At 43.2% G+C, this 27,645-nt stretch overlaps 1 protein-coding gene across 2 annotated transcripts in view; it reads right to left on the minus strand.

The window, feature by feature from the left end:
* caln1 (calneuron 1) overlaps positions 1 to 27,645 on the minus strand; it is a 346,229-nt gene that overhangs the window by 17,190 nt on the left and 301,394 nt on the right. For both annotated transcript variants that reach the window (XM_034168559.1, XM_034168558.1), the window contains exon 5: positions 25,968 to 26,124. In XM_034168559.1, the coding sequence (XP_034024450.1) occupies positions 25,968 to 26,124 (157 nt within the window). The remainder of the gene's footprint in view (positions 1 to 25,967; positions 26,125 to 27,645) is intronic.

Here is a 27,645-nt window from a genome sequence, read left to right on the forward strand (position 1 = left end):
TGTTTCACAAACACAGGATGTGAAACTCTGCGGGATATGAAAGCAGATGACTTTGTAATGCAAACAGAGGAGCAGAATCGTCGTTACATTATGCACAGAGGCATGCTTATCAAGTCCTGAAGAGAAAACTAGGATGAAGAATGTACTGGCTACATGTATGAGATTCCAGGTCCATCCAAGTGCCCTGTCTCATCATTCCTGGCATACAAAGCCGGGTTAAAGCCTGCACTGGACTGTTTATGGCAGTGTGCTAAACCTACAGCCCCAGCAGAGCGTTCATGGTACTGCAACTCTCCATTAGGTACGAACACTCTTGGAAACAAAATGAAAGAAATCGCGAAGGCAGCTGGTTGCGCAAAGAACTACACAAACACAGTCTGAGGGCCACAACAGTCACCATGCTAGATCGTGCTGGTTTCGCAAACCCCGATATCATGTCTGTTACTGGTCATAGATCAGAATCTTCACTAAAGCACTATGCTTCTACAAGAATTGACTGGAAGAAGGAAATGAGCAGTAAGATTGTTTGCAAAATGATGCAAGAAAATTTGCCAATACCGTCTAATACTAGTGCATCTAGCGCTAATACTGAAAGTAGGCCTACAACTCAGCCTGCTGAGCCTGTACAGGCTGTCGCATTAGGGAATCAGGATAACAAACTGGTTTCAATCTTGACATCGTCTCAAGAACTGATTCTACAGGAATTCAACTTCAACATTCAGAATGCAACATCATCTTCAGTGCAGCATTTCCATTTTCATGGCCCCGTAACATTCTACAATGTCAACAAATAGACTGCATGAGTCAGAAACATGTAAATATCTTCTAAACATTTAGTGTTTGGTGTTTACACAAAAGAGTTTTCTGTTACAATGAACAATTTTGTATTGGATTGTTTTTGAACTATCTGACTGTTTTTGCAAGTTGACTGAGAACAATTGTGGATTTCATTGGATTACTATTTACGGTTCCTGTTGGACTGTGTGGAACCTCTGGACCGCAAAGTACGAGTGACACACACCAAAGTGCAAGTCCCTTTTCTCTTGTTTATGAATTAATAAAATATCTTGGGGGCCTTAATTAAGGCCTTGATTAAGGCCCCCAAGATATTAATATTTATTAATACAGTCCAACAGGAACCGTAAATAGTAATCCAATGCAATCCACAATTGTTCTCAGTCAACTTACAAGAAAAAAGGTTGAAAAAGGAGGTCTGTTATAAAAGTATCCGACCTTTTTATTTTTTGCAAAAACCTGATGGATTTGAATCACGTGTGCTTGCATGAGCCAACCTTGAACCTTCGTGCATATGTGTGAATTTTTTCACATCTGTCGATTGCGTCATTTGCTTGTAAGCAGCCTTTGTGTGAGGATGGGGAGAAAAAAAGGAGAAGAAAAAAGGCATTAAGGCCGTAGGAAGGAAGCTTCAGCCGGGGGCTGCAATGGCCACAGTCCCTTCCATTCCTGTCTTGGACCCAGCCCCTGACTTTTGAGAGGGGGTGCCTCTTAGCTCTTGGGCGGGGTGGGGATGATTAATGGCTGTGTTGTGTTTTGCAGTTCCAGTGATGAGCCGGGGTCCCCCACAGCTGAAGAGAAACCCAGATCACTGTGTGGCGCTCTGTCCATGTACAAAGCCATTCCCACGGCCGAAGATGAACCTAGAGCACCATGTGGCGCTCCCCCAAGGATGAAGCGGATCCCATGGTACTCTCCAGCATCAATGCGGACTCAATGGGGCCGACTGGCAAGCCGTCCAAGGCCCAAATGGATCCCATGGTGCCACCCGGTAGCAAAGAGAACTCTGTGGGTCCCATCGGTAAGCCATCCAAGGCCGAAGCAGATCCCATATTGCTGTTTGGCATCAAACAGGACTCAGTGGGGCCAACTGGTAAGTCGCCAGAGGCTCAAATGGATCCCATGGTGTCACCAGGTAGCGAAGAGGACTCAGTGGGGCAGAGTGGTAAGTCATCAAAGGCCGAAGTGGATCCCATGGTGCCATCTGATTGTGAAGAGGACTCTGTGGGGCCAAACATGGTGCCACCCGACTGGCCACCAGCAGCCGAAGAGACCCCTCAGGAGTCGGTGCACAAGGCCCTCTCAGGCCAGACTGTGGGCCAACCGGCAGTGCATCCACGGCCAAGGTCCAATGCTGTGTGTAGGCCTACTCGATGGGGGGACTCCAGCTACCCCCCGAGAGGGGTCTGTTTATTGAAGGTCTTCTGTCAATCCGGGTGTCTGGGCTAGTGCGACCTGGTTTGGGGTGTTACCACCTGGCTGCCGCCTGCCTTCCACCCGTGGTCATTTTTTTCTGTTTGAGGTTTTTGGTCTTATTTTGTGTCCCTGTTTTTGTCCTGCATCCGTTGTCTTTGTGTTTGCCTCCTGTTAGTTGTTTTTTTTTTTTTCTTTTGGGGGGGGGGGGGTTGAGCTGTCAGGGGCCAGCTCTTGGAGGAGGGGTCTTGTTGTGGTTCAGACCTGTGGGTTGTTTTTGGGGCTTCTTTCTGATGTTTTTTCTCTCGTTGTCTGTGGGTGAGCGTGTGAGGGAATGTGGATGTGTGTGAGCGTGCGTGTGTTTGCTGGTGCCTGTCTCACGTGGGGTGCAAGTGTGCATGAGTCTGCTGTCCCTCCATGTATTCCCCCTCCTCTGTGCGTGCTCAGGCATGGGTGTAGGGATGAGCACGAGTCCCGTCTGTCAGTGTAGTGGATGTATGAGTAAATGTGTGTGTTGTGCTGCTCCTCTGGGAGCCCCCTCCTTCCTTTGTCTCTGCATGTGTTCGAGAAAGTGGTGAGACTTCTACCCTGCCATCTCCTTTTCTACCACTGCTTACGGTTGCCATGGAGTCCTGCCACCCGTGCGTGGGACTTGCCATGTTCCCCCCAATTCTGATTTTCTTGTATGTTCATCCGTGATGTTGGTTGTCTTTTGGTTAATCTTTCACTTGTTGCTCTTGGTTGATCCGCACTCGGTTATCAGCCGAGCGGTGTTTGCCAGCTTTTTGGGACTGTTGAATACCTGTGCACCATTTGGAACTTTGTCACTTGAACTGTTAAATACCTTTGCACTTTTTTTTGGAACTATGTCACAATAAATCCACTGTGGTTGATACGATCTTTGTGTTCATGCTGCCTGCATTTTGGTTTGCAATTGAACTCTGCAATCAAACCATAACACACGTGCTCCTTCTGTTCTGGTCGTTATCTCCACCTGTGTGTAATTTGTTTCCCACTTTATAAGCCACACCTTTGCGTTTGCTAGTTGCAGGACGATTACGTGGCGTAACGTTGTGCTTTCTGTCACGTTTCTTACCAGCCTTTCCTGTGTCCAGCATGAGTCTGACTCTGACTCTCAAGCACCTTTTACAGTTGCCTTTTGTTACTGTTGTCACAGACTGCAGGATTGTCTTACAGACATAAAGACATGGATGACCTCTAACTTCCTGCTTTTAAACTCATAAAACTGAAGTTATTGTACTTGGCCCCACAAATCTTAGAAACATGGTGTCTAACCAGATCCTTACTCTGGATGGCATTACCCTGACCTCTAGTAATACTGTGAGAAATCTTGGAGTCATTTTTGATCAGGATATGTCATTCAAAGCGCATATTAAACAAATATGTAGGACTGCTTTTTTGCATTTACGCAATATCTCTAAAATTAGAAAGGTCTTGTCTCAGAGTGATGCTGAAAAACTAATTCATGCATTTATTTCCTCTAGGCTGGACTATTGTATTCATTATTATCAGGTTGTCCTAAAAGTTCCCTGAAAAGCCTTCAGTTAATTCAAAATGCTGCAGCTAGAGTACTGACAGGGACTAGAAGGAGAGAGCATATCTCACCCATATTGGCCTCTCTTCATTGGCTTCCTGTTAATTCTAGAATATAATTTAAAATTCTTCTTCTTACTTATAAGGTTTTGAATAATCAGGTCCCATCTTATCTTAGGGACCTCATAGTACCATATCACCCCAATAGAGCGCTTCGCTCTCAGACTGCAGGCTTACTTGTAGTTCCTAGGGTTTGTAAGAGTAGAATGGGAGGCAGAGCCTTCAGCTTTCAGGCTCCTCTCCTGTGGAACCAGCTCCCAATTCAGATCAGGGAGACAGACACCCTCTCTACTTTTAAGATTAGGCTTAAAACTTTCCTTTTTGCTGAAGCTTATAGTTAGGGCTGGATCAGGTGACCCTGAACCATCCCTTAGTTATGCTGCTATAGACTTAGACCGCTGGGGGTTTCCCATGATGCACTGAGTGTTTCTTTCTCTTTTTGCTCTGTATGCACCACTCTGCATTTAATCATTAGTGATTGATCTCTGCTCCCCTCCACAGCATGTCTTTTTCCTGGTTCTCTCCCTCAGCCCCAACCAGTCCCAGCAGAAGACTGCCCCTCCCTGAGCCTGGTTCTGCTGGAGGTTTCTTCCTGTTAAAAGGGAGTTTTTCCTTCCCACTGTCGCCAAGTGCTTGCTTACAGGGGGTCGTTTTGACCGTTGGGGTTTTTACGTAATTATTGTAAGGCCTTTCCTTACAATATAAAGCGCCTTGGGGCAACTGTTTGTTGTGATTTGACGCTATATAAATAAAATTGATTGATTGATAGACTGAATTTCCACAGCTGTTTTTGTCTTTTGAAGAGTGTCCTCCCGCTGACCCTTTGGACAGTTGTTTTTGTTCTTATTTTTCATATGTACTAAGTTTCCACTTACCTGGATTTTTTGTCTTTAGCAGAGAGTATTACAACCCCAATTCCAATGAAGTTGAGACATTGTGTGAAATGTAAATAAAAAGAGAATACAATGATTTGCAAATCCTCTTCAACCTATATTTAATTGAATACAAGACACGATATTTAATTTAATGTTTAAGCTGACGGATTTTTTTGTTTTTGTGCAAATATCTGCTCATTCTGAAATTGATTCCTGCAACACATTTCAAAATAGCTGGGACGGGGCAACAAAAGACAGGGAAAGTTGATGAATGCTCAAAGAACACCTGCTTGGAACATTCCACAGGTGAACAGGCTAATTGGAAACAGGTGAGTGCCATGATTGGGTATAAAAGGAGCATCCCCAAAAAGCTCAGCCGTTCACAAGCACAAATGGGGCAAGGATCACTATTTTGTGAATAACTGCGTGAAAAAAATAGTCCAACAGTTTAAGAACAATGTTTCTCAATGTTCAATTGCAAGGAATTTAGGGATTCCATCATCTACAGTCCATTATATAATCAGAAGATTCAGAGAATCTGGAGAACTTTCTACACGTAAGTGGCAAGGCCGAAAACCAACATTGAATGCCCGTAACCTTTGATCCCTCAGGCGGCACTGCATTAAAAACCGACATAATTGTGTAAAGGATCTTACCGCGTGGGCTCAGGAACACTTCAGAAAATCACTGTCAGTTAACACAGTTCGTCGCTACAGCTACAAGTTAAAACTCTACCATGCAAAGTGAAAGCCATACGTCAACAACATCCAGAAACGCCACCGCCGTCTCTGGGCCCGAGCTCATTTGAAATGGACAGACTGTGCTGTGGTCTGATGAGTGCACATTTCAAATTGTTTTTGGAAATCATGGACGTCGTGTCCTCTGGACAAAAGAGGAAAAAGACCATCCAGATTGTTACCAGCACAAAGCCAGCATCTGTGATGTATGGGGGTGCATTAGTGCCCATGGCATGGACAACTTAGACATCTATGATGGCACCATCAATACTGAAAGGTACATCCAGGTTTTGGAGCAACACATTCTGCTGTCCAAGCAACGTCTTTTTCAGGGACGTCCCTGCTTATTTCAGCAAGACAATGCCAAGCCACATTCTGCACGTGTTACAACAGCGTGGCTTCATAGTAAAAGAGTGCGGTACTAGACTGACCTGCCTGAAGTCCAGAGCTGTCGCTCTTTGAAAATGTGTGGCGCATTATGAAGTGCAAAATACAACAACGGAGACCCCGGACTATTGAACAACTGAAGTCGTAACATCAAGCAAGAATGGGAAAGAATTCCACCTACAAAGCTTCAATAATTAGTGTCCTCAGTTCGTAAACACTTATTGAGTGTTGTTAGAAGGAAAGGTGATGTAACACAGTGGTAAACATACCACTGGCCCAGCTTTTTTGAAACATGTTGCAGGCATCCATTTCAAAATGAGCAAATATTTGCACAAAAACAATAAAGTTTATCAGTTTGAACATTAAATATTTTGTCTTTGTGGTGTAGTCAATTGAATATAGGTTGAAGAGGATTTGCAAATCATTGTATTCTGTTTTTATTTACATTTTACAGAACGTCCCAACTTCATTGGAATTGGAGTTGTATCACTGCCCTTTTTGACTGTGGCAATGCTGCCATTGTGCACATAGACTGTTTTCACTGAACTGTTGTGGATTTTCACAGTGGACGATTTACTTCCTCACTGTCATGTTTTGACAGTTGTTTGTTATTCACACCTTTTGTTCCCACCAAGAGGTTTGCAGTGTTGTTGAGGTACTTTGACATTGGCCTCTGAGCCTTTTTTTTGTATCACTGCTACATTTGCGTTTTGGATTAGTAAACACCTACCCTTTTTTGCACTTTACGTCTTGCATCGTCTGCCTTGCATCTTGCATTCAATTCCTCCTTTTTATGGCGTTAACCATAACATAATCACTGCTGTAAACAAAGTCCAAATCAAATTTATTGACTTGGAAATGTTTATGTTTCTATCTTCTGGCTGTTTAAAGGAAAATGCCTTAAATGTGATGATTTGTATTAAAAATAATATTCATATTTATTGAGTCCAATTACGTATTTCTGGAAATAGTAGGGAGGAGGTGTAAGTCTGTGGCTCATAGGTTGGGGGAAGACAGCAGTGAGAACCTCTTTCTGACTGTGGAAAAAGCTGGAGGAGTTGAAGTTGAAGCCAGGAGAAGCTAGGCAGTGACTTGGGACCACTGTCAACCCACCAACTGAAGAACTTGTGGTTCAGGCTCAAAATGTCCCATAAGTTGGATGCCACCTGATGACATCTTCTCCTAGTGGAAAGCTGTTGTTACAACAAGGTGACTGAAGGCAGTGGTATGGAGAACGATCTCAATGTATTTAATTGTACTTAAGGCCTATGAAATTGGAGGGAATATGTATAAAAATGGCTGCAATTCAAAAATAGTTCATGCAAAAGATTTGTTAAACTCCTTGAATTATAGCTGAAAGTCTAGACTACAAGCACAGCTTGATTGTTCCATTGTGGTGTTGTCTTCTTCTTTTGGCTGCTCCCATTAGGGGTCACCACAGCAGATCAGTTGTTTCCATCTCACCTTGTTCTCTGCATCGTCTTCTGTTACACCAACCACCTGCATGTCCTCCATCACACATCCATAAACCTCCACTTTGGCCTCCCTCTGCTCCTCCTGCCTGGTGGCTCCATCCTCAGCATCCTTCTCCCTATATACCCTAGGTTTCTCCTCTGCACATGTCCAAACCATTTCAATCTCACGTCTCACTGCTGTCACACTCTCCTTGTACATATCCTGCACCACCCTCACATACTTCTCTGTTACTCCAGACTCTCTCATACAATACTGCAACTCTTCTCTTGGCACCCTGTCAGAAGCTTTCTCTAAATCCACAAATACACAACGCAACCCGTTCTGGCTTTCTTTATACTTCTCCATCAGCACTCTTAGAGCAAACATTGCATCTGTAGTGCTCTTGTTCAGAGGTAAAATTACAAATATTGCCATTGTCCAGCTATTTATGGATCTGACTGTATGTCGATGTCTCCTTGGACTTTTGTAGTTGTTGGGATCCTCAGCACTGAGGCACAAAATGTCATAGCTGATGTTCCTTTACAGAAGATGTATTATGTCTCATCTCATCTGTCTCCCTAAGTAAATATAACTGACATAAAGTTATTCCAGCATTACTCAAGGTTCCTCTGAAGAGACCTAGTACTACAGACATCCAGTCACAACTTAAGTTCACTGTTTAGCATCGAAACCTCACAACCATAGAGTATTAAGCACCAGGACCCTAAAGACTTCCACCTTCACCCTCCAGTAAAGGTATCAACCTCACCACACCACCTCATGACTCCAGGCTTTTCCATGTGTCATTTCATAGGAAAGGTCAAGGGCACAGAGATAGGAATATCACTGTCAAAACAAATGAACTTCTTAACAAGTTCAACACTATAATGTTGAAGAGTCCAGGAAGTCACTGAAAGCCTGGATGTTTGTGTTGATCAAGGATAATTACAAATCCAGACACTCAGCTTCTCAAATGTTGTAAATACTCCATAAAGATTACAGTATTATTCCCAAAGCCAAAATCAGTAAACCTTCCTTCACTACAACATATCTCTGATGAACACGACAATTCACTGGAAGTGCTCCCACTTTGCACAGCACTCACAGTACCTGTGTATAGCCCAGCTATTATGTATTATTATGCTATTATGTTCATGAACTTACTGGGATCCCATAAATTTTCAGGATGGCCAACAGCAGCAGTCTAGTCAAGTGGTGACCTCTGGTACTGAAAAATGGAGAAAACATGGAAGTGCCAAATTTTGCAGTAAATGGTCACATGAGGGTGGACTCAAATGTGAGTCACTCATAGAAACCCACATTAAAATCTCCAAGAATGTATCTAAAATAAAGTGTTTATCACAATTGGTTCATCTAAGAAGTCTATGCTAGGGAATTTGTTTCTATGTTAGCACCGTTAGCACTACTTGGCAGGTATCAAGACCTTGGTGCCAATATCTCCACTGTTAGTCCATGGTTAGTGAGGCAACATGACGGTCATAATTTTTAATCCCTGCACACACTGTTTTTGTGTACAGGGATTAAAAATAACTCCCCACTCCACAAAAATATGTGGGAATAAAACATCTGAACCAACTTAGCTTTAGTTTGTAACTGAGATGGAGGCATATTTGAGCTTAATTTGTCCCACCCAGGTTCCACCAGTCTTGCCCATGTTTAACCTCTTGACACATTGAAGCGTTGGCTGGGAGTTAGGTGGATTTAGGCACTGCCAAGATGGCGACATTGGGAACTACCCCATTTGAGCTTCAATGCAGGTTTTTCTGAAAAACCTATGGGTGATGTCATGGAGGGTTTGTCCCTACCAATATCCATGCTTACGGTCAATGAATACACACAGAGCCATGAGGGGTGACTGAGAAGTTTTCAGGCTGACACAGAAAAAGTAGGGCTTGGTTCTCGTTCTTTGGAATTCTGAGAAAACTACATTTCTCTACATTGCACCCAGTGAGTCAAAACTTCACACATTCTTGAGAAAGGTTAGTTTCCCAGAACGCAAAAGATTGAGAACCAAACCCTATTTTTTTCTGGATCAGGCTCAAAACCTCTCAATTGCCCCTTGTAGATTACTGAGAAAATTTATTATTGTGTGTACTAACATTTATGAAAAATATCAGCTGTGAAATCACTCAACTGACAAAATCATAAAGTCACACAACTTGATCATATCATGTTACTCTTGAAGCATATCACCAGAAAAAGCACCCTTCGGCTGCTCCCTTGTTTGCACTCGGGGTCACCACAGCAAATCCAAGGTGGATCTGCATGTTGATTTGGCACAGGTTTTACGCTGGATGCCCTTCCTGACGCAACTCCACATTACATGGAGAAATGTGGCAGGGGTGGGATTTGAACCAGAAAAAGTACACAAAGAGAAATTTTGTCCAGTAAACCTGCAGATTATTGGTTACTTTGCATAATCCTTATTTAATCTTTTTAATTATTCATTAATATTAGCAGCATTAAATTGGTGCGTGAAAATGCAGACAAGGACGTTTTGACTGCAACCACAGACTCGACTGGGCAATTTCTCAGATTTTTTTTTTTTTACGTGACTTTGAATAGTGCCAAAAAGCTCATCACTCAAACCACCTGTTAATGGGGTTTGTACAGTTGAAAAACTTCCCATTTGAAAGGATGTCAAAAGATTTACAGCATCCAATAATATTCATTCAGATGTGCAGGGTGGTTTGTTAGCGTGCATTTTCACAATTGGGCCACATCTTGACTATGTTGGCAGTTGGCCATTGGGGTGCAATCCAGTTAAACTCATACTGTGCTGCTGTAACTCACTTGTACTTTGTGCTTAGTTTGCAAATGCCAGTGTGTGTCTGGGAGTGACAGAGCTATTGTTTGTTTGGTTTTTTGCTGTATTTGCTGCTTATTGTTGTGTTTACATTTATTGTAAGGATAATTTGCTGTAGTGTGTTGCTTTTGCACAGCTTTGACTTTATTATTCAAAGTCAAAATGAAGGTTGCTGGAATATGGTTTTACATCAGTAGTGGCTGGTGTAACGATGTGACAGTGATCCAACAGCATTGCTCTCCTGATCTGTCAGCTTTTTTCATTAACTGGGAAACCATTTTACCCACCCCATGAGTTCACCTCATTAATTCTGGGTGGTGTTTACATTCTACCGCAGGCCAATGTGCAGGAGGCACAACGCACGCTCGCCGAACAGATACTGTATGTGGAGCGGACTAACCCGGACTCTTTAGTTATTGTCTTTAGTTTGCTGTTGTGACGCTCTTCTGAACTTTAAATGGTTGTATACGAGGGCTGTCCGTAAAGTATAGGTCCTCCACATTTCAGGCTCTGTTGATCCAGGACGTCGTGAGAGAACAGAGAAGTTTCAGAAGAAGTCGGTTTCAGCATTTATCCGGATATTCCACTGTTAAAGGAGATTTTTTTAATGAAAGACGTGCGGGGCGGATTGCAGCGTCAGCTCGCAGCCGCCGCGACGCTCCGCCACAGGAAAAACACCTCTGCTGGAAGCCTTAAGGACAAGTTGGAACATCTCCAGCTGATAAACAATTTCTCATATACTCACTCCACTGAAAGCCATCAAAAGCCAACTGGATTTTAACAAATGGTTATCAACACGGAGGTGTTTTTCCTGTGCCACCGTGCCGCGTCGGCTGCGTCCCGACGCGCGGACCCGTCCGCACGTCTTTCATTAAAAAAAATCTCCTTTAACAGTGGAATATCCGGATAAAATGCTGAAACCGACTTCTTCTGAAACGTCTCTGTTCTCTCACGACGTCCTGGATCAATAGAGCCTGAAATGTGGAGGTTTTAAGCTTGAAACAGGCTGATGACGCCGCCTGAGAGCACTGCGCGACGTCTCGCACCGTGAAAAGTCCTTAAAGCGACAGAATCACCTCAAAATCTCTCATCAGCTGTTAAAATTTTCACTGAAAACCAGCTTAATTTTTCGAACCATGTCCACTTCGATGTGTCTCACAGGTTTAGAAAAAATTTTGATCAAACAAAGCGCCAGTCTCTCAGCAACTTCTCAGACAAAGGAATTCCGACGAGGGGCTGGACGACTCCTCCCACAAGGAGTGCTCACAGGCAAATGACGTCACCGACAGGCGTGGAAAAACTCACGCATGCGCACGAGGGTTCAAGCATGTCTGACATAAAAACATATGAATGAAATCCATATACTTTTTGAAAAAAATAAAAAGGACCTATACTTTACGGACAGCCCTCGTAAGTTTCTTTTATTTCTGTTTAGCACTCTTCTGGTTGTTAAGTGTATCTACTCTGAACCTTATTTAACTACAGTCCTGTTGTGAATCACTAGCGGATAGCAATCACTAGCGGTTAGCATTTGCTAGCAGTTAGCAGTCACTAGTTAGGTTGACTCCCCCCTCCCCCCACCATTACTTTTATAGCTGTTTCTTTTTTTAAAAACCTGTTTTCTTAGTTTTTCAGTGTAACGGCTGTGAATTTTAGGTCATTATTTTACTCCTGTGTAAATTTTAGGAGTGGCTAGCATGTTCGCTAGCGGTTAGCTTCCGTTAACTAGTTCGACACCCCCCCCCCCCGTTTTTTTAATACTTCTGTTAGTTTTTTAGTGTAACTGTTGTGAATTTTAGCTTAGTGCTTTACTCTTGTGTTAATCTTAGGAGTGGTTTACTTGTAGGAAGCTTCTTTTTTACTGTTCTTACAAGTCTAATACTTCTGCAAAATTTTCAGTGTAAGTGCTGTAAATTTTAATTCATTTATTTACCTCTGTGTGAATCCTGTGTGAGCCTTAGGAGTGGTTAGCTTATCCATTATTGGTTAGCTCGTGCTTGCTTGGCTATACTCTTGAATTTCTTAGTGCACAAAGTACACTACTTACCTATTTTACACCCTCCGTAAATCCTGTGAGATGTTGGAAGATAGGGTGGCACTCAGAGAGCCGTGTCCGTAAGTTAGAGCAACTTCTTAGCTCAGTGGAGTTAGATGTTACGGGCACTCCAGATGAGGTTAGTGTTGGGCCGGCTCACGAGCCCATTAGCATTAGCCTAGAAATGACAGCTGTGGAGGACGGCTTTCGGACTGTGGCTAGGCGGAGGAAGCCCTGTAGGGCTTTGTGCCCGGTTGTGGTACCCCGATTACCATCGTCACTGCGAACTGTGAATCAGTTCTCCCCCTTGGAATTGCCTGATGTGAATTCTCTGAGCCCACAAGTGACTTCCACTCCTGTCTCCAGGCCTTTAGTGATAGGGGATTCTATCACCCGCAAAGTCAGGTTACAGATGCTGGCTGATGTTAAATGTATTCCTGGAACCAGAGCTCCCGACACTGCATCCCATCTTAGGGTGCTGATGCTACAGAAGGGAAGACAGACTAAGGAACATGACACGAGATATAGTCACATAGTTATTCACGTCGGCACCAATGATGTCAGGATGAAGCACTCAGAGGTCACAAAAACGGACATAGAGAGGACTTGTGACCTTGCCAGAAAGATGTGTCGGCATTGATTAACAGTCTCTTGTCCCCTCCCCTCCCGGGGTACTGATGAGGCTTTTAGCAGGCTGACATCGTTAAATAGGTGGCTGGTGCAATTTTGTAGACAACAAGGCTTTAGCTTTATTGATAACTGGCCTTCGTTCTGGGGCCGCCGTGGCTTGCTGATACTGGACAGCCTCCACCCTACTGGGGAAGGGGCTGCCATCTTGTCTGCGAACATAGATAGAGCTCTACAGGGAGGGTAACATTAGGAATTTATAGCAGGCCACCCTGCGCCTATTCCTGTACTATTTTACAACCTATAGAAATGTTTTTATTGTTTGTTTTAATGCAGTATCACCAGATCAAATTCTTTGTATGTGCTAACTTACTTGGTCATGAATTTGATCCTGACTCTGAATACGAGGTCTGTTAGAAAAGTAACGGACCTTTTTATTTTATGCAAAAAATATATGGATTTGATTCATATGTTTTTACGTCAGCCAAGCTTGAACCTTCATGCGCATGCGTGAGTTTTTTCACACCTGTCAGTTGCGTCACTCGCCGGTGGGCAGGCTTTGAGTGAACATTGGTCAACCCCTCTCGTCATTTTTTCATTGCGAGGAAATGGCGGAACGATTTGGGCTTTGCTCCATCAGAATTTTTTCAGAAACTGTTTGAGACAGGCAGCTGGAAACCATTCGGAAAATTCATTTGGCTTTCGGTGAAAATTTTTTGGGCTTCATAGAGATTAAGGAGTGTTACTACCGCTTTAAGGACGGCCTACAGTGGCGCACGGCGCGCCGCGCTCCGAGCCGCGCTCCGAGCCGCGATCCGAGCCGCGATCGACAGGCAGAAACGACCATTTCATTTCTAAACAGATGGCTGAGAACACCTCCGTTTTGGAGTGTCCCAACTTGTCCTCTGACACTCCAAAATGGAGGTGTTCTTTGTCTCGCTCCATCAGCGAATCCGTTGTGATGCGAGAAGCCTCTGCGCGGCTTTCCATGACAAAATCTCTTGTTAAAAGTGAAATCTGCCGGAAAATGGTTGATGTCCAGCTCTTGTGATAACCAGAGAAATTGCACATGATGGTCCCGGAGCCATACAGCCATCCGTTTAGAAATGAAATGGTCGTTTCTGCCCATCGATCGCGGCTCGGAGCGCGGCGCGGGCCATTGTGGGCCGTCCTTAAAGCGGTAGTAACACTCCTTAATCTCTGTGAAGCCCAAACAAATTTTCACCGAAAGCCAAATGAATTTTCCGAATGGTTTCCAGCTGCCTGTCTGTAACAGTTTCTGAAAAAATTCAGATGGAGCAAAGCCCAAATCATTCCGCCATTTCCTTGCAATGAAAAAACGATGAGAAGGGTGGACCAGTGCTCACTCAAAGCCTGCCCACAGGCGAATGATGCAACCGACAGGTGTGAAAAAAACTCACGCATGCGCACGAAGGTTCAAGCTTGGCTGACGTAAAAACATATGAATCAAATCCATATATTTTTTGCATAAAATAAAAAGGTCCATTACTTTTCTAACAGACCTCGTATATGTATTCCTTTTTGTCTACTTTTCCTTCAATTCTTTCCTCACGACGTCAGGTGTTGATTACGGTTACTCTTTGGCTTTATGTGTTTCTGTGCCTCACTTGTTGTGACCTTTACTTCCTTTGGGAGGCAATTATTGTTAGCTACAAGTCCAGCACGGGCAACCATATCTCTCTCCCTCTCTCGCACAAAGGGAATTAAAAATGCACGATATTTTCCGGAGTCTGCGTGTGTGTGTGTGTGTATATGTATGTATATATTAGTTTTTGGTGTTGGTGCTAATTACTTTTCTTACACAAGTGACTTGCTTTGAAGGAGCCTGAAGGAGTTTTGATAAAATAGCTTGTCGGAGTTTCCATAGGCCATGTGTGCTGCCGGGCTCATCACATTTTCCTGTATAGCAGAGCCCATCAGGTTTGTACACATACGTACCCACAAGGATTTGACTGACACCGACAAAGCAGAAGCTCCAAGTAGAACACATACTCCAGCAATAACTATATGCAAAGAAAAACTGCAGAAGTCTTCCAGCACAAACATGAATGAGGTTCATTCATTTTCTATTCCAGCTTACTTCAGTTAAGGGTCACGGGGGGCTGAAGCCTATCCCAGCAGTAATAGGGTGTGAGGTAGGGTACACCCTGGATAGGCCAGTTTATCACAGGTCCACATACAAACAGACAAACACATTCACACCCACATGCACTACGGTCAATTCAAAGCTTCAAATCAACATAACCTGCATGTCTTTGGATGTGGGAGGCAGCCGAAACATCCAGAGGGAACAAACGCAAAAGTATGTAATAAGAGATTTATTAATATATTCTGCTGCACATATAACATTTTTATGGAGGCAGTAGAGAAGAGGAAATTGGAAGTATTTGTGGCTTTGCTAGCTGAAAATTCATATTCATTTGTAAGGTAAGAAAACTGATGTTTGTTTTTTGTTGTTGTTTTGTAACTCAAATGTTCTTGATTGAATTGAAAACTAAAGTACTACCATATATTATGGAGTATGAGTCACTTTTTTTACTAGCTTGGGATGTCCTGCAACCTATACTCTGGTTTGATTTATATATAGGAAGAAAACTGCACATTCCTTATTAATTACAATAATTTGGACTATTTATTTATTATAATAAATAATATTTTATATATATATATATATATATATGTATATATATATAGGACTTTCTCAGGAATCAAAGAAAAAATAAAATAAAATGTTATAATGGATTTATTAATATATTGTGCTGCATGCATAAGATTTTTATGGAGGCAGTAGAGAGGAAGAAGTATTTTGTGGCTTTGCTCGCTGCTAATTTATATTCATCGGTAATGTAAGAAAATAGATCTAATTTTTTTTTTTTTTTTGGTAACCCAAATGTTTAGGATTGAAGACTGTACTATTCAAGTAGTACCATATATTGCGGCGTATGAGTCACTTTATATATATATATATATATATATATATATATCAGAAAGTGTAAATATTTTATGTTCTAGACACATTACATATAAACATGAAAGTTTCAACTGCTTCTTATTTGAAAGGACATGTTGCACCGAAATCACGTTAGATTTTGACTGTTAGTGACCAGCGGGATTAAGGTATGCAGCATTTGCAACAAACCGCTATAGAGACCGCAAAAAACAAAGTACTCTTGAGTACTTGTGTGTATCTGACAGTAGTGACTTAGCTTTTAGAGATGTTCCAGAATGGAATGCAGCTACTAACATTAAGAACGGAGCCACAGATTAATTTCAAATTTTACACAAGTGCGATATCATGTTATGATGACTCAGTTTAAGTGATAACTGCTAATTTTGATGCAGTCATGGTAAAAGGAGCAGCTGTTAGAAGACTTAATGTGTGCGCATGGCCATTAGTCATAAACGCAGCCTGTTTAAAACAGTTTCTGCTAGACGCTCGGGTTTGTGCAGGCTTATAAGTGTTGCATGCTTATAAGCAGCGTTGCCACAGTAACTTTGAAAAGTTACTTTATTATTTAGTTTTTACAGTTACTTCAAAATCAGCTGTGGACAACTTGTCAGCAGCTGCTGAATGCAACTAATAAAGAAACTAGCAATCTAACTTAATTATTTTCAAGACTGAGTACTCAAAAAAAGGAACTATTAGGTACTTTGCTGTTTAGCTACTTTGATGATTACTCAATCTTAAGAGTAACCAAGTCAGATTATGAGTTACCTTATTATTTGCATTACTTATGCGTTGCAAGTTGTTGGCAGCTGCTAATAAAGTAATTGCATAAAGCTGCTAATGAAGTGATTGTATAAAGTAACTGTAGAAAGTGACTAAAAAAGTAACTAATAAAGTAACTTTAGCAACACTGCTTATAAGTGTTGGCATCAGTATAACTGTGTAAAATCAAAAAAATACATCTGTGTGACCAGAAAGTCTGAAAAACAGCGGAGAGGTCTGCATGCACAGTAAAGCAGCATGCTGCTCTGCACACATCAAGATCCAAAATCCGACAGACTCTCTCAAAGTAAAATAAAGCCTACCAGCCCCACTGAGGAAAACAAAATACAAAAGCAGAAAAAATATGAACAGGGCACTCACCCACTTGTAGAATAACTTCCTAGATTAAATATGTAAAGTCCACACCATCAAAGAGTCCCTTGCACAGATCGCGTGCAAAACTGCCAGTCAGAGAACAATGTGCAGGTCCACGATAAGTCCTCACACATGGATCGTACATGATCGCCATCCAGAGAACAATGTGCAGGTCCACTAAGTCCTCATGCACGGATCACGCATGATTGCCAGCCCAAGAATAATGTCCGACCACAGCTCCGTGGTCAAGTTCTCCCATGATTCTGGCACATTCGACAGAAAGTCCACTATCTCCTGAAAATATTGCCATTATCCGATGCAGTCTCCAAAAAAAGAGGCATGGCCAGCCGTGGTCTGAACACATCTGGATTGCCTCGTGCACACCTGCAGGATGCAGCCCAAACATATTTTAGAGAACAGTCAGATGACACAGACTGCTGTTAGATGGCACTGACATTGGAGCCGTCACTCACCCACTCACTCACTCACGCAATGAAATCTGCACTTGTCCTCACATTCCAAGCGCTAAACTGAGCTTTCATCAGTGTGATGGAGTGCATGTGTGTACGCATGTAGAACAGGTGATCAAAGCAGTGTGTGAGTGTGTGGCTGAAATGTTCGCTCAGAAATGTTCGCTGCATGTATATGTGTCCATAAACGCTGTACCAGCAACTCCGCATCACACGCGAGTACTGGAGCTGATGTTCACCTGAGTGCACCGACAGCTGTCAGTGATCACCTGCTGTTGTACAGTCTGGTGAAAAATCCCTTTAGGTGTTTGATCAGTATATACTTGCATTGCTAGATTTTATTTGTCCGGCTGGACTCCTAACTGCTGTTGAACTGTGCTGGCACATGGGATTTAATTATACGAGGTGGATTTTGCTTTTGTCAGCTGATCGATGTTGCAAGCACGCAGCACAGCGGGTGAAAGGCCCTTGACCAGCTGTCTGCACTGCGTGTGGAACGTGAGGTATTGGAGGTGAGTTACATGTTTATTTATGTCGTCATGTGCTGGGCAAACATTTCCACATCATACCTGCTACAGACTTAGGAAGTTTATGCATAATAACACGCGTGTTGCAGCAATGACATCCTGTTCAGCTTCATTGCCGAGCGCTGCACTGAGCCTCTGATGCGGACACATTGCCACATACATGTTATGACATAACAATATTTCCTTTGCCCTCCCTGGCTGGGGTCCAGTGGAGGTGGACAAATGTGGCAGGCTTTGCTGTGATCGATCAACCTCAGAGGTCAATCAACCCAATCAGATCGTTTCAGATCCTGTTTATGCGGCCATCGGAATATGTAAATTTCGGTCAGATGGTTGTCAGATTACATATGGATCGCCGTCGGATAGGTGTCCCATCTTGATGGTGCCCAGAGAATTATGAACATGTGTGTCACACTCGAGGCCGCCGGCCAATTTTGACCAACTGTGTCGACTTCCGCAGATGGCTGTCAGAAGGTTTTGGAACTGAAATCCGACACCGTTTGGGTGTGCGCCAATTCATAACTCCGACGGCACTCTGCGTGATTCCGGCTGTGTGACGGGGTGTAACTGTTGAGTTGAATTTGCTTTGAAGAATTTGGACATAGCTCTGATTCATCATTATTTCATCCACTTTGTGCAACACACCAGCACCCCTGGCAGCAAAACAACCCCACAGAATGATGCTACCACCATCATGCTTGATAGCTAGCACAGTGTTCTACAGTTTGAAAACCATGAAAGCCTCATTTTGTCCCAATAGGTCAATCTTTGTATCATCTGAGCATAATACTTTTCCTCAGAAGGCATTTGGCTTGTCCATGTAGGCAGGTGTAAATTTCAGTCAAGTTTGAAGGTGTTGATTTTAGAGCAGGGGCTTCTTTCTTGGTTAGCACCCTCTCAGGCCATGGCGATGTAAAACTTGCTTCACTGTAGACTGTGATGCTGGTGTTCCAGAAGTTTACAGTTCATTTCAGGCCTGAGTCTTGTTCCTGAACATCCCAACCAATTTACTCTCACCTTAGGGTGACAGCTTGGGTCTTCTTCCAAACCATGGCAAAGTGGTGACAAATAACCTGTACTTATGTACAATTGTTTGAACTGATGATCTTGGATTCTGCAGTTCTTCACTGCATCCCTTGGACTTTCCCATTGTTCTGAGTATTGGTCAGTCCAATAAGTGCTTGTCAAACACATCTTCTTTATGCTGGCAAACAGAAACTAGCAGTTGTAGTGAATCATCATCACTAACAAGGAGTTAATAGATCTTAACCTTGTCACATTAAAGGATATTGCAGACCCTTCATTATCACTTATTACAAGATTTAAGTGAATTTATGTATATATTCGAGCCTGCATGCATAATTTTTACAGTGTGGATTAGAGAAGATTTAAAATAAATTCAAACTTGTGCACCCAGTTCTTGGTCTTTAATGATCTATGCTGTACAGTCAGTCCACTATGGCAAAAGAACAGCTCAAAGACACCATTAAAAGGCCCATATTATAATGACATTCATGCCCATGATGAGTGTACTCTATGAAAGCTACCAGCTGTCATAAAAACCAATATTAAAGCTATAGGGCAGGGGTGGCCAAGTTCGGTCCTCGAGAGCCACATTCCTGACACTCTTAGTTGTCTCCCTGCTCCAACACACCTGAATTCAATGAAAGACTCTTTAGCAGACTTTTAATGAGCCTTTCATTGGATTCAGGTGTGTTGGAGCAAGGAGACAACTAAGTGTCAGGAATGTGGCTCTCGAGGACCGAACTTGGCCACCCCTGCTATAGGGTCACCAAACTTTGCTAAACTGACAAAATTTAGTTTCTCCTGAAATCCAAGCATTATAATGTAGGTTTATTTTTGAAATGTCTCATTTTAATAAAGAGAACATATTTATCTGTAAGGATTTCAATAAGGAATGTTTTCTTTTAATACCGTGTGCAGGATGGCGTGCGTGTCAATGAGCTTTTGTCTGTAAGAAGGACGGTATCCTCTGCCTCTGTGTAGATTACAGGTGCCTAAATAACAATCAAAAACAAATACCCTATACCACCACTCAGCTCTGCTTTCGAACCCCTGCACGGTGCATCTATTTTCACCAAACTCGACCTCCGCAATGCTGATCATTTGGTCCACATGAAGTAGGGTGACGAATGGAAGACTGCCTTTAAGACTCCCTTGTGGCATTTTTAATATCTGGCTTTGGTCTGTCTAACGCTCCTGCCATGTTAAATGCACTGTTGAATGATGTACTGTTCGACTTCCTTGATGGGGTTGTGGTCATTTATTTAGATGATATTCTCATGTTTTGTAAAAGTCTCAAGGAACACCAAACACAAGTCCATCAGGTCCTCCAGTGGCTGTGGGAAAACAGGTTATTTGTTAAAGCTGAAAAATGCACTTTCCATTTACCCTCCGTCTCATTCCTAGGCTTCATAATAACAAGGACAGATAATGGTTGACTACCACTACACTCAAAAACTCCAACGGTTTTTAGGTTTCATGAACTTTTACTGCTAATTCATTCACAATTACAGTCAGGTTGCTTTGCCACTTACAGCCCACACCTCATCCAAGAAATCGTTCAGCGGGTCACCCACTGCTAATCAGGCATCAGTCTTAAACACCTTTTTACATCCGTGCCCATTGTCATTCAGCTGGACCCCAGCCATCAGTTCACGGTGGAGGTTGATGCCTCCGATAGCGAGTTCGGGGCTGTACCTTTACAAAAAGGGCACGATAATAACTTACATCCTGTGCAATTTACTCTTGCCGTCTGTTCATGGCTGAGGTAACCTATGATGCCTATGAAGTAGGTAACCAGGAACTGCTAGCCATCAAAGAGACACTGCCGGAATGGAGACACTGGCTGGAGGGGTCCACAATACCAATTATTGTCTAGACTGTTCTGCCTACATTCATAATGCAAAGAGACTCGATGCTCATCAAGCAAGGTGGGCGTTGTTGGGTTTTTTTTTTTTGGATGATTTAATTTCTCAATCACTTACAGAATTGGATCCAAGAATACAAAACCAGGTGCAGTATCGCAACATTTCACCTCAGACACGGACTCAGAAACTCCTGAAAACACTTTCCCCCTCCTCTGTCATCATTGGGAACCTCACCTGGGACACTGAACAACTCAACTGAGATGCACAGAGGCAACATCTTGACCTAGGTCGGGGCCCACCTGGTCATGATTTGTTCTACCCCTGGTCATCTCTCACATCCTACAATTCTGTCACTCCTCAAAACTCACCTGTCACCCTGGCATACACTCTCTGCTCTCCTCCATCTTCTTCCGCTCCCAAGCCACCCCTGGTCGCATACCTATTTGGACTTTGTCACCTGTCTTCCACCATCCATTGGACACACCTTCATCCTCACCATCGCTCACTGATTTTCCATCGCTGCCCATTTTGTCTCCAAGCTCCCTACTGCCAGAGAATGCTGGCAGTCCCACACTATCATCCTGGGGAGGTTGTGGTTGTCCTCGGCCGACAACCCTCTACAGGTAGAGGCACGCAAACTGGCCTGGCGGTTCCTGGGATGGTTTGTGGTGGACTGCATTATCAGTCCTGTGGTGGTCCACTTGCACCTGCTGCATTCCCTCAGCATCCATTCTGTTTCCATGTCACCCACCTGCATCCGGTCTGGAACAGTCCATTGTGCCATCCGGCAGTCCCCCCCTCTTCCCGCTATCCAGCCTTTACTATGGAGCCTTTGTTGGGTGTTCATCGCCGGGGTCGGGGTCAACAGTATCTGGTGGACTGGGAGGATTATGAGCCTGAGGAGTGCTCCTGGGTGTCCCACTCCCTCATCTTGGACCCATCCCTGCTGCAGGACTTCTACCGTGATTATCCTGATAAGCCTGGTAGATCGTCTGGGGTCTCTCTTTGAGGGGGAGTCGTATTGTGGCCTGGAGGCTTGGTCTCATCTGTGCCTGGTTTTCTCTCCTACCTCCTATGTCTTCCCGCCAGTGGAGCTGATCAAAGTTTACACCAGTGGCTGCAGCACATCTGTATCTTATCAGCAGCGTCCTATATAAGCGTTAGCTAACAAGAGGACGCAGCCAGATTGTTCCACATTTAGAGTAGCAATGTTAGCCTTGGATTACAATTTATCAGAACTGATACATCGCCCTGGACTCTGTTTTGTGTGAAGGAAGAACCTAATTTGTTCTTGTGCAGTCTGCAACCGTCACCAGCTGCTCTGGCCCGCCTGGCTCACCTCACCTGCACCACATCCTCCTGTGTCTTTGCCTCCTGGTCTCCGTCACCTTGCAATCAATACTAATCAACTACCATTAAAATAAAGTGTTTGATTTTACCACTGCCTTATCACATCGAGTCTGCTCCAGTTCCCTGTGAATTTACAATAATTGTCATATTGTCAGTTGTCGGTTATCGTCACATTTGAAATCCATCACACATTTAATTTATTCCGGTCTTGCGCTTATTTTTTCATGCTCCCATCATGAAATGAATTGCATTTTCGTGATGCATTTTTTTAATTTTACTATTTCTAACCCTACCCCTCTCCCTTCCCTTAACCCTAACCCCCACAAACCACCCCCCCCCCCCACACACACACACTGAATTACTCTGCAGTTCGTAATAGCATCATGAAAGGAATTCATGCTCCTGTCACAAAAATGTGGTGCTTCTTTGCTATAATCTACTGTGAGACGTGGAAGGTCTCGCCTTTCTCCATCCCAAAATACTCATCAGTTGAATCAGTGTCTCTACAAATAACTGGTCCAACACCGATCATAGTAGCCACTGTGTATCGTCCACCCAAAAACAATAAGGATTTCAACAATGAATTCTCTTCCCTTCACACCCACCTCTACACACACTCTCATTGTGCTCAGTGATTTCAATATCCACATGGACAATCTGAATCATCTACTTGTTATGGATTTCACATCATGCCTTGACAGCTTTGGGTTTAAGCAATTTATACATTTCCTTACTCATTCAAAAGGTCACATCCTTGACCTGGTGTGCTGCTCTGGTGTCTCCCCTTTCAACTGCTTCTCTACTGACCTCCTCATTTCTGATCATATGCTTGTATCTTTTAATTTAAATCTAACTATTTTCAAAACCAAGCCCTCACGTACCATCTCATTCTGTAACATCAAAAACATTGATTTTGGAACTCTCACTTTAGGCATCAAAATGCTTCTCAATACCAGCATTCCCTCTACTATAGATGAACTGGTGTTTACTACAATAACAGTCTCCACACTCTGCTGGACTCACTTGCTCCCTTAAAAACCCGGACTGTTTTATTCACCCACTCTGCACCATGGTTTACACCTTAGCGTCACCTCCTCAAAGCTAAAGGTTGACAACTGGAAAGACTCTACAATAAAACGGGTCTAACTATTCACAAAGAAACGTACCATCACCACATTCTTCATTATAAGGACTCAATCAATACAGCCAAATCACAGTATTATGCAGGTCTCATTAGCGCTGATGATGGCAACCCTCGGACTTTGTTGTCTTTAATTAATAACTGCACACCAGACTCATTTCCCTTGCACTTCTACTCCGCTGATCACTGTAACACACTTATGAACTTTTTCAATACAAAAATGGATGATATCCACCAGCAACTAACTTCGAGCCCCCCCTACAGCTCACCCCATCCTATCTTCTCAGTCCTCACCCCTTAGACACTTTCAAGTTTCCACCTTCCTTCCTCTGCTGATACATGTGAACTTATCAGGAAATCTAAATCATCCACTTGTCAATTAGATCCCCCCCAACCCCCCCCCCAATCAAAGCCTGTCTCCCCTCCGTTGCCTCTGATTACTGTCATCATCCACTCCTCCCTCACCACTGATCTTGTTCCATCACCTTTCAAATCTGCTGTACTCATTCCCATTCTCAAAAAACCTGGCTCAGATACGAATAATTTCAGCAACCTTCATCCTATTTCAAACTTGCCATTCATTTAAAAAAATCTTGGAAAAAACGGTTGCATCTCAAGTCCACCTACATCTCTCCAATAATAATCTATATGAACAGTTCCAGTCTGGTCTGTGTCCCCACCACAGCACAGAAACGGCTCTAGTTAAAATAATCAATGACCTCCTGATGGCAGCAGACACCGGACTCCTATCCATCCTCATCCTCCTCGACCTGAGTGCAGCTCTTAACACCATTTCTCATTCCATCCACCTTCATAGACTGGCAGCTATTGGTTTATCATGCACTCCTTTAGAGTGGTTTTTGTCTTATGTCTCTGGCCGCACTCAGTATATTCAGTTAAAAACATTCACATCACCGCCATCTCCCCTCTCCTCTGGTGTTCCCCAAGGCTCTGTCCTTGGTCCCACCCTTTTCATTATCTATCTTCTCCCCCTCAGTAATATATTTCAGAAACATGATATTCAATTTCATTGCTATGCAGACGACTCCCAGCGCTACCTTTCCACCAAACCCACCTCCACCCTCCCTCCCACATTCCTCTGTGAATGCTTGCAAAGAATCAAATCCTGGTTTTCCTCTAACTCTCTCAAACTCAATAGTGACAAAACTGAGGTTCTCCTCATTGGCTCAAAATCCACTCTCACAAAAGCTAGCAACTTTACTATTACTACTGACAACTCCTCCATCTCCTCACATTAAGAGTCTGGGTGTCGTCCTCGACAGTACTTTGTCATTTTAAACCCACATCAGTAACGTCGCCCAGTCTGCATATTTCCATCTCGGAAACATTAATCGTCTATGTCCGTCACTCACTTCTGTCAGCACTGCCATTCTGGCTCACTCTTTGGTCACCTCCCGCCTGGACTATTGCAACTCTCTCCTCTTTGGTCTCCCCCAAAAGCTTCTTCATAAACTCCAACTGGTTCAGAATGCAGCAGCTCAGATAATTCCAGGAACACCATTTATTCACGACATCACCCCAGTTCTTCAACAATTTAACTGGCTTGCAATTACTCACCGCATTGACTATAAAATCATCCTTCTAACCTTCAAGGCCCTCCACAACCTCACCGTACCTCATCGAACTTCTTCACACACACACACACACACACACACACACACACACACACACACACACACACACACACACACACACACACACACACACCACACACACACACACACACACACACACACACACACACACACACACACACACACCATCTTCTTTCAGCCTCACCATTCCTCCTGCCCACTTGACCGCCATGGGATTTAGAGCTTTAAATTGTTATTTAATTTATTTTAACTGGTAAATGTCCTTTTAAGTTTTTAATTCTAATCTGTTTATTGTTATGCTTTTATATCTGCTTAATTCTGCATTGTAACGGTGTCCTTGAGTTTTTTGAAAGGCGCCTATAAATGAAATTTATTATTATTATTATTGTGATGGTATCCTAAATCAATAGATTCATTTACTTTTTGTGATGCCATCATACAATGGTGTAAGATTGGCTTGACTTTTTAATGCTTGTATAATGCATTAAATGTACCTAAAACCTCTGCACCGTACTGTGTGTTTATATACAACACACACACACACACACACACACACACACACACACACACACACACACACACACACACACACACACACACACACACACACACCACACACACACACACACACACACACACACACACACACACACACACACACACACGTCATAAATGATGTTCTGATTTTGGCTATTTTTCTGGACACTGAAGTGAGAGTGACAGAGTCCTAAACACTATTTGCTGCTCCATACCCATGAATCTTGGATGACTACTTCTGCATATTTCATCCGTGCCTCTTGTCAAGAGGCGACCAGCTGATGCCCTGACACAAAAAAGCTCTGAATCAATAAATCAGCAGGTGTGCTGTGATTCTGCTGACTGTGGGTCTTGATGAGGAAGCTCAAATTCTTCATGACAGCATTCATTCCCCTCCCTACACACACACACACACACACACACACACACACACACACACACACACACACACACACACACACACACACACACACACACACACACACACACACACACACACACACACACACACACACACACACACACACACAAGCCTAAGTGTTGCTTATGCATAAAGTTGGCTCACCTCCTTCAAACTCAGTCTGACAGTTCCCAGAATTTTCCTTCAGGCTCTCTTCCTCATTGATGATGATGTTCTCAATGTCCTTCATGGTGAGATGTTCACGGAAGGCATAAAACAGGATGTGTTTCAGTTCCTCCAGGGTGATCCTCTGCATGTCAAACTGCAGGAAGGAGAGTGAAATTTCAAGATGGTAAAATTTGCTCTAATATAAATAAACAATATGTATTTCTTCAGTACCGCTGTCATTACTAGCAACGCAGGTGCTGTAGTGCATGTCCAGTTGCTGTGCTAACTGTAGGCTTTCCACACATAATGAAACAATTTCAATTTATTTTCAATTATATTGCGCCAAATCACAATAGAGTTGCCTCAAAGCGCTTCACACAGGTAAGATCTAACCTTACCAACCCCCAGAGCAACAGTGGTAAGGAAAAACTCCCTCTGAGGAAGAAACCTCAAGCAGACCAGACTCAAAGGGGTGACCCTCTGCTTGGGCCATGCTACAGACATAAATTACAGAACAATTCACAGAACAATTCACGGACGAATATACAAGAAATGCTACTGGCGCACAGGACAGAAGGATCGCCATCATGAATACAACTCCCATCTCTGGATGGAGCTGCACCTTAAACAGAGAGAAAAAACAGAATCAGGCATCAGAAAGACAAAAAATACTGTATAATTTGCCAGCATTAAACAACAAGGAAAACAGAGAAATACTAAGGTGATCGCCGGCCACTAGCCCTAAACTTAACTAAAAGACCCAGAATTTAGGTAAAGTTGAGGCCGCAGCCCGCTCCAATTACTAATAAATGAATTAAAAGTGTAAAAACCATAAAACAAAACTGTACCAGTATGCTAGCCATATGAAAGGGAAAATAAGTGCATCTTAAGTCTGGACTTGAAAATCTCCACAACGTCTCTACAGAATCTGACTGTTTTATTGACGCAGGGAGATCATTCCACAGAACAGGGGCACGATAAGAGAAAGCTCTGTGACCCGCAGACTTCTTATTCACCTTAGGGACACAAGGTAGTCCTGCACTCTGAGAACATAAAGCCCGGGCCGGTACGTAAGGTTTAATTAGATCAGCTAGGTAGGGAGGTGCCAGTCCATGAATAATTTTATAGGTTAGTAGCAGAACCTTAAAATGATCTCACTGGGACAGGAAGCCAGTGAAGGGATGCCAAAACGGGTGTAATGTGGTTGTACTTTCTGCTTCGTATCAAAAGTTTGGGTGCAGCATTTTGAACCAATTGGAGAGCCCTAATGCTAGACGGCGGTAAACCAGAAAATAGAACATTGCAGTAGTCCAATCTAGAAGAGATAAATGCATGGATCAGGGTCTCAGCATCAGCCATAGACAGGATGGGACGAATCTTCGCAATATTTCGCAGGTGGAAGAAAGCAGTCCTAGTAATATTTCTAATGTGGAGGCCAAAGGACAAAGAAGGATTATCATTCAAAACCAGTGGGGGAATATCAAACCAGAGCACCGATGATGCAGAACTCATCTGGTTTTATTCTCTGAGCTATTCTGCTCCACCACACTATATGGCTGAAGAAAACGATGACATTCTGTCAATAAAACCTTGACCACTCACTCACTCATCTTCAACCGCTTACTCCAATTAAGAGTCATGGGGGGCTGGAGCCTCTCCCAGCAGTCATAGAGCG

The sequence above is a fragment of the Thalassophryne amazonica genome, chromosome 4 (assembly GCF_902500255.1).
Source record: "Thalassophryne amazonica chromosome 4, fThaAma1.1, whole genome shotgun sequence".
Taxonomy (NCBI): domain Eukaryota; kingdom Metazoa; phylum Chordata; class Actinopteri; order Batrachoidiformes; family Batrachoididae; genus Thalassophryne; species Thalassophryne amazonica.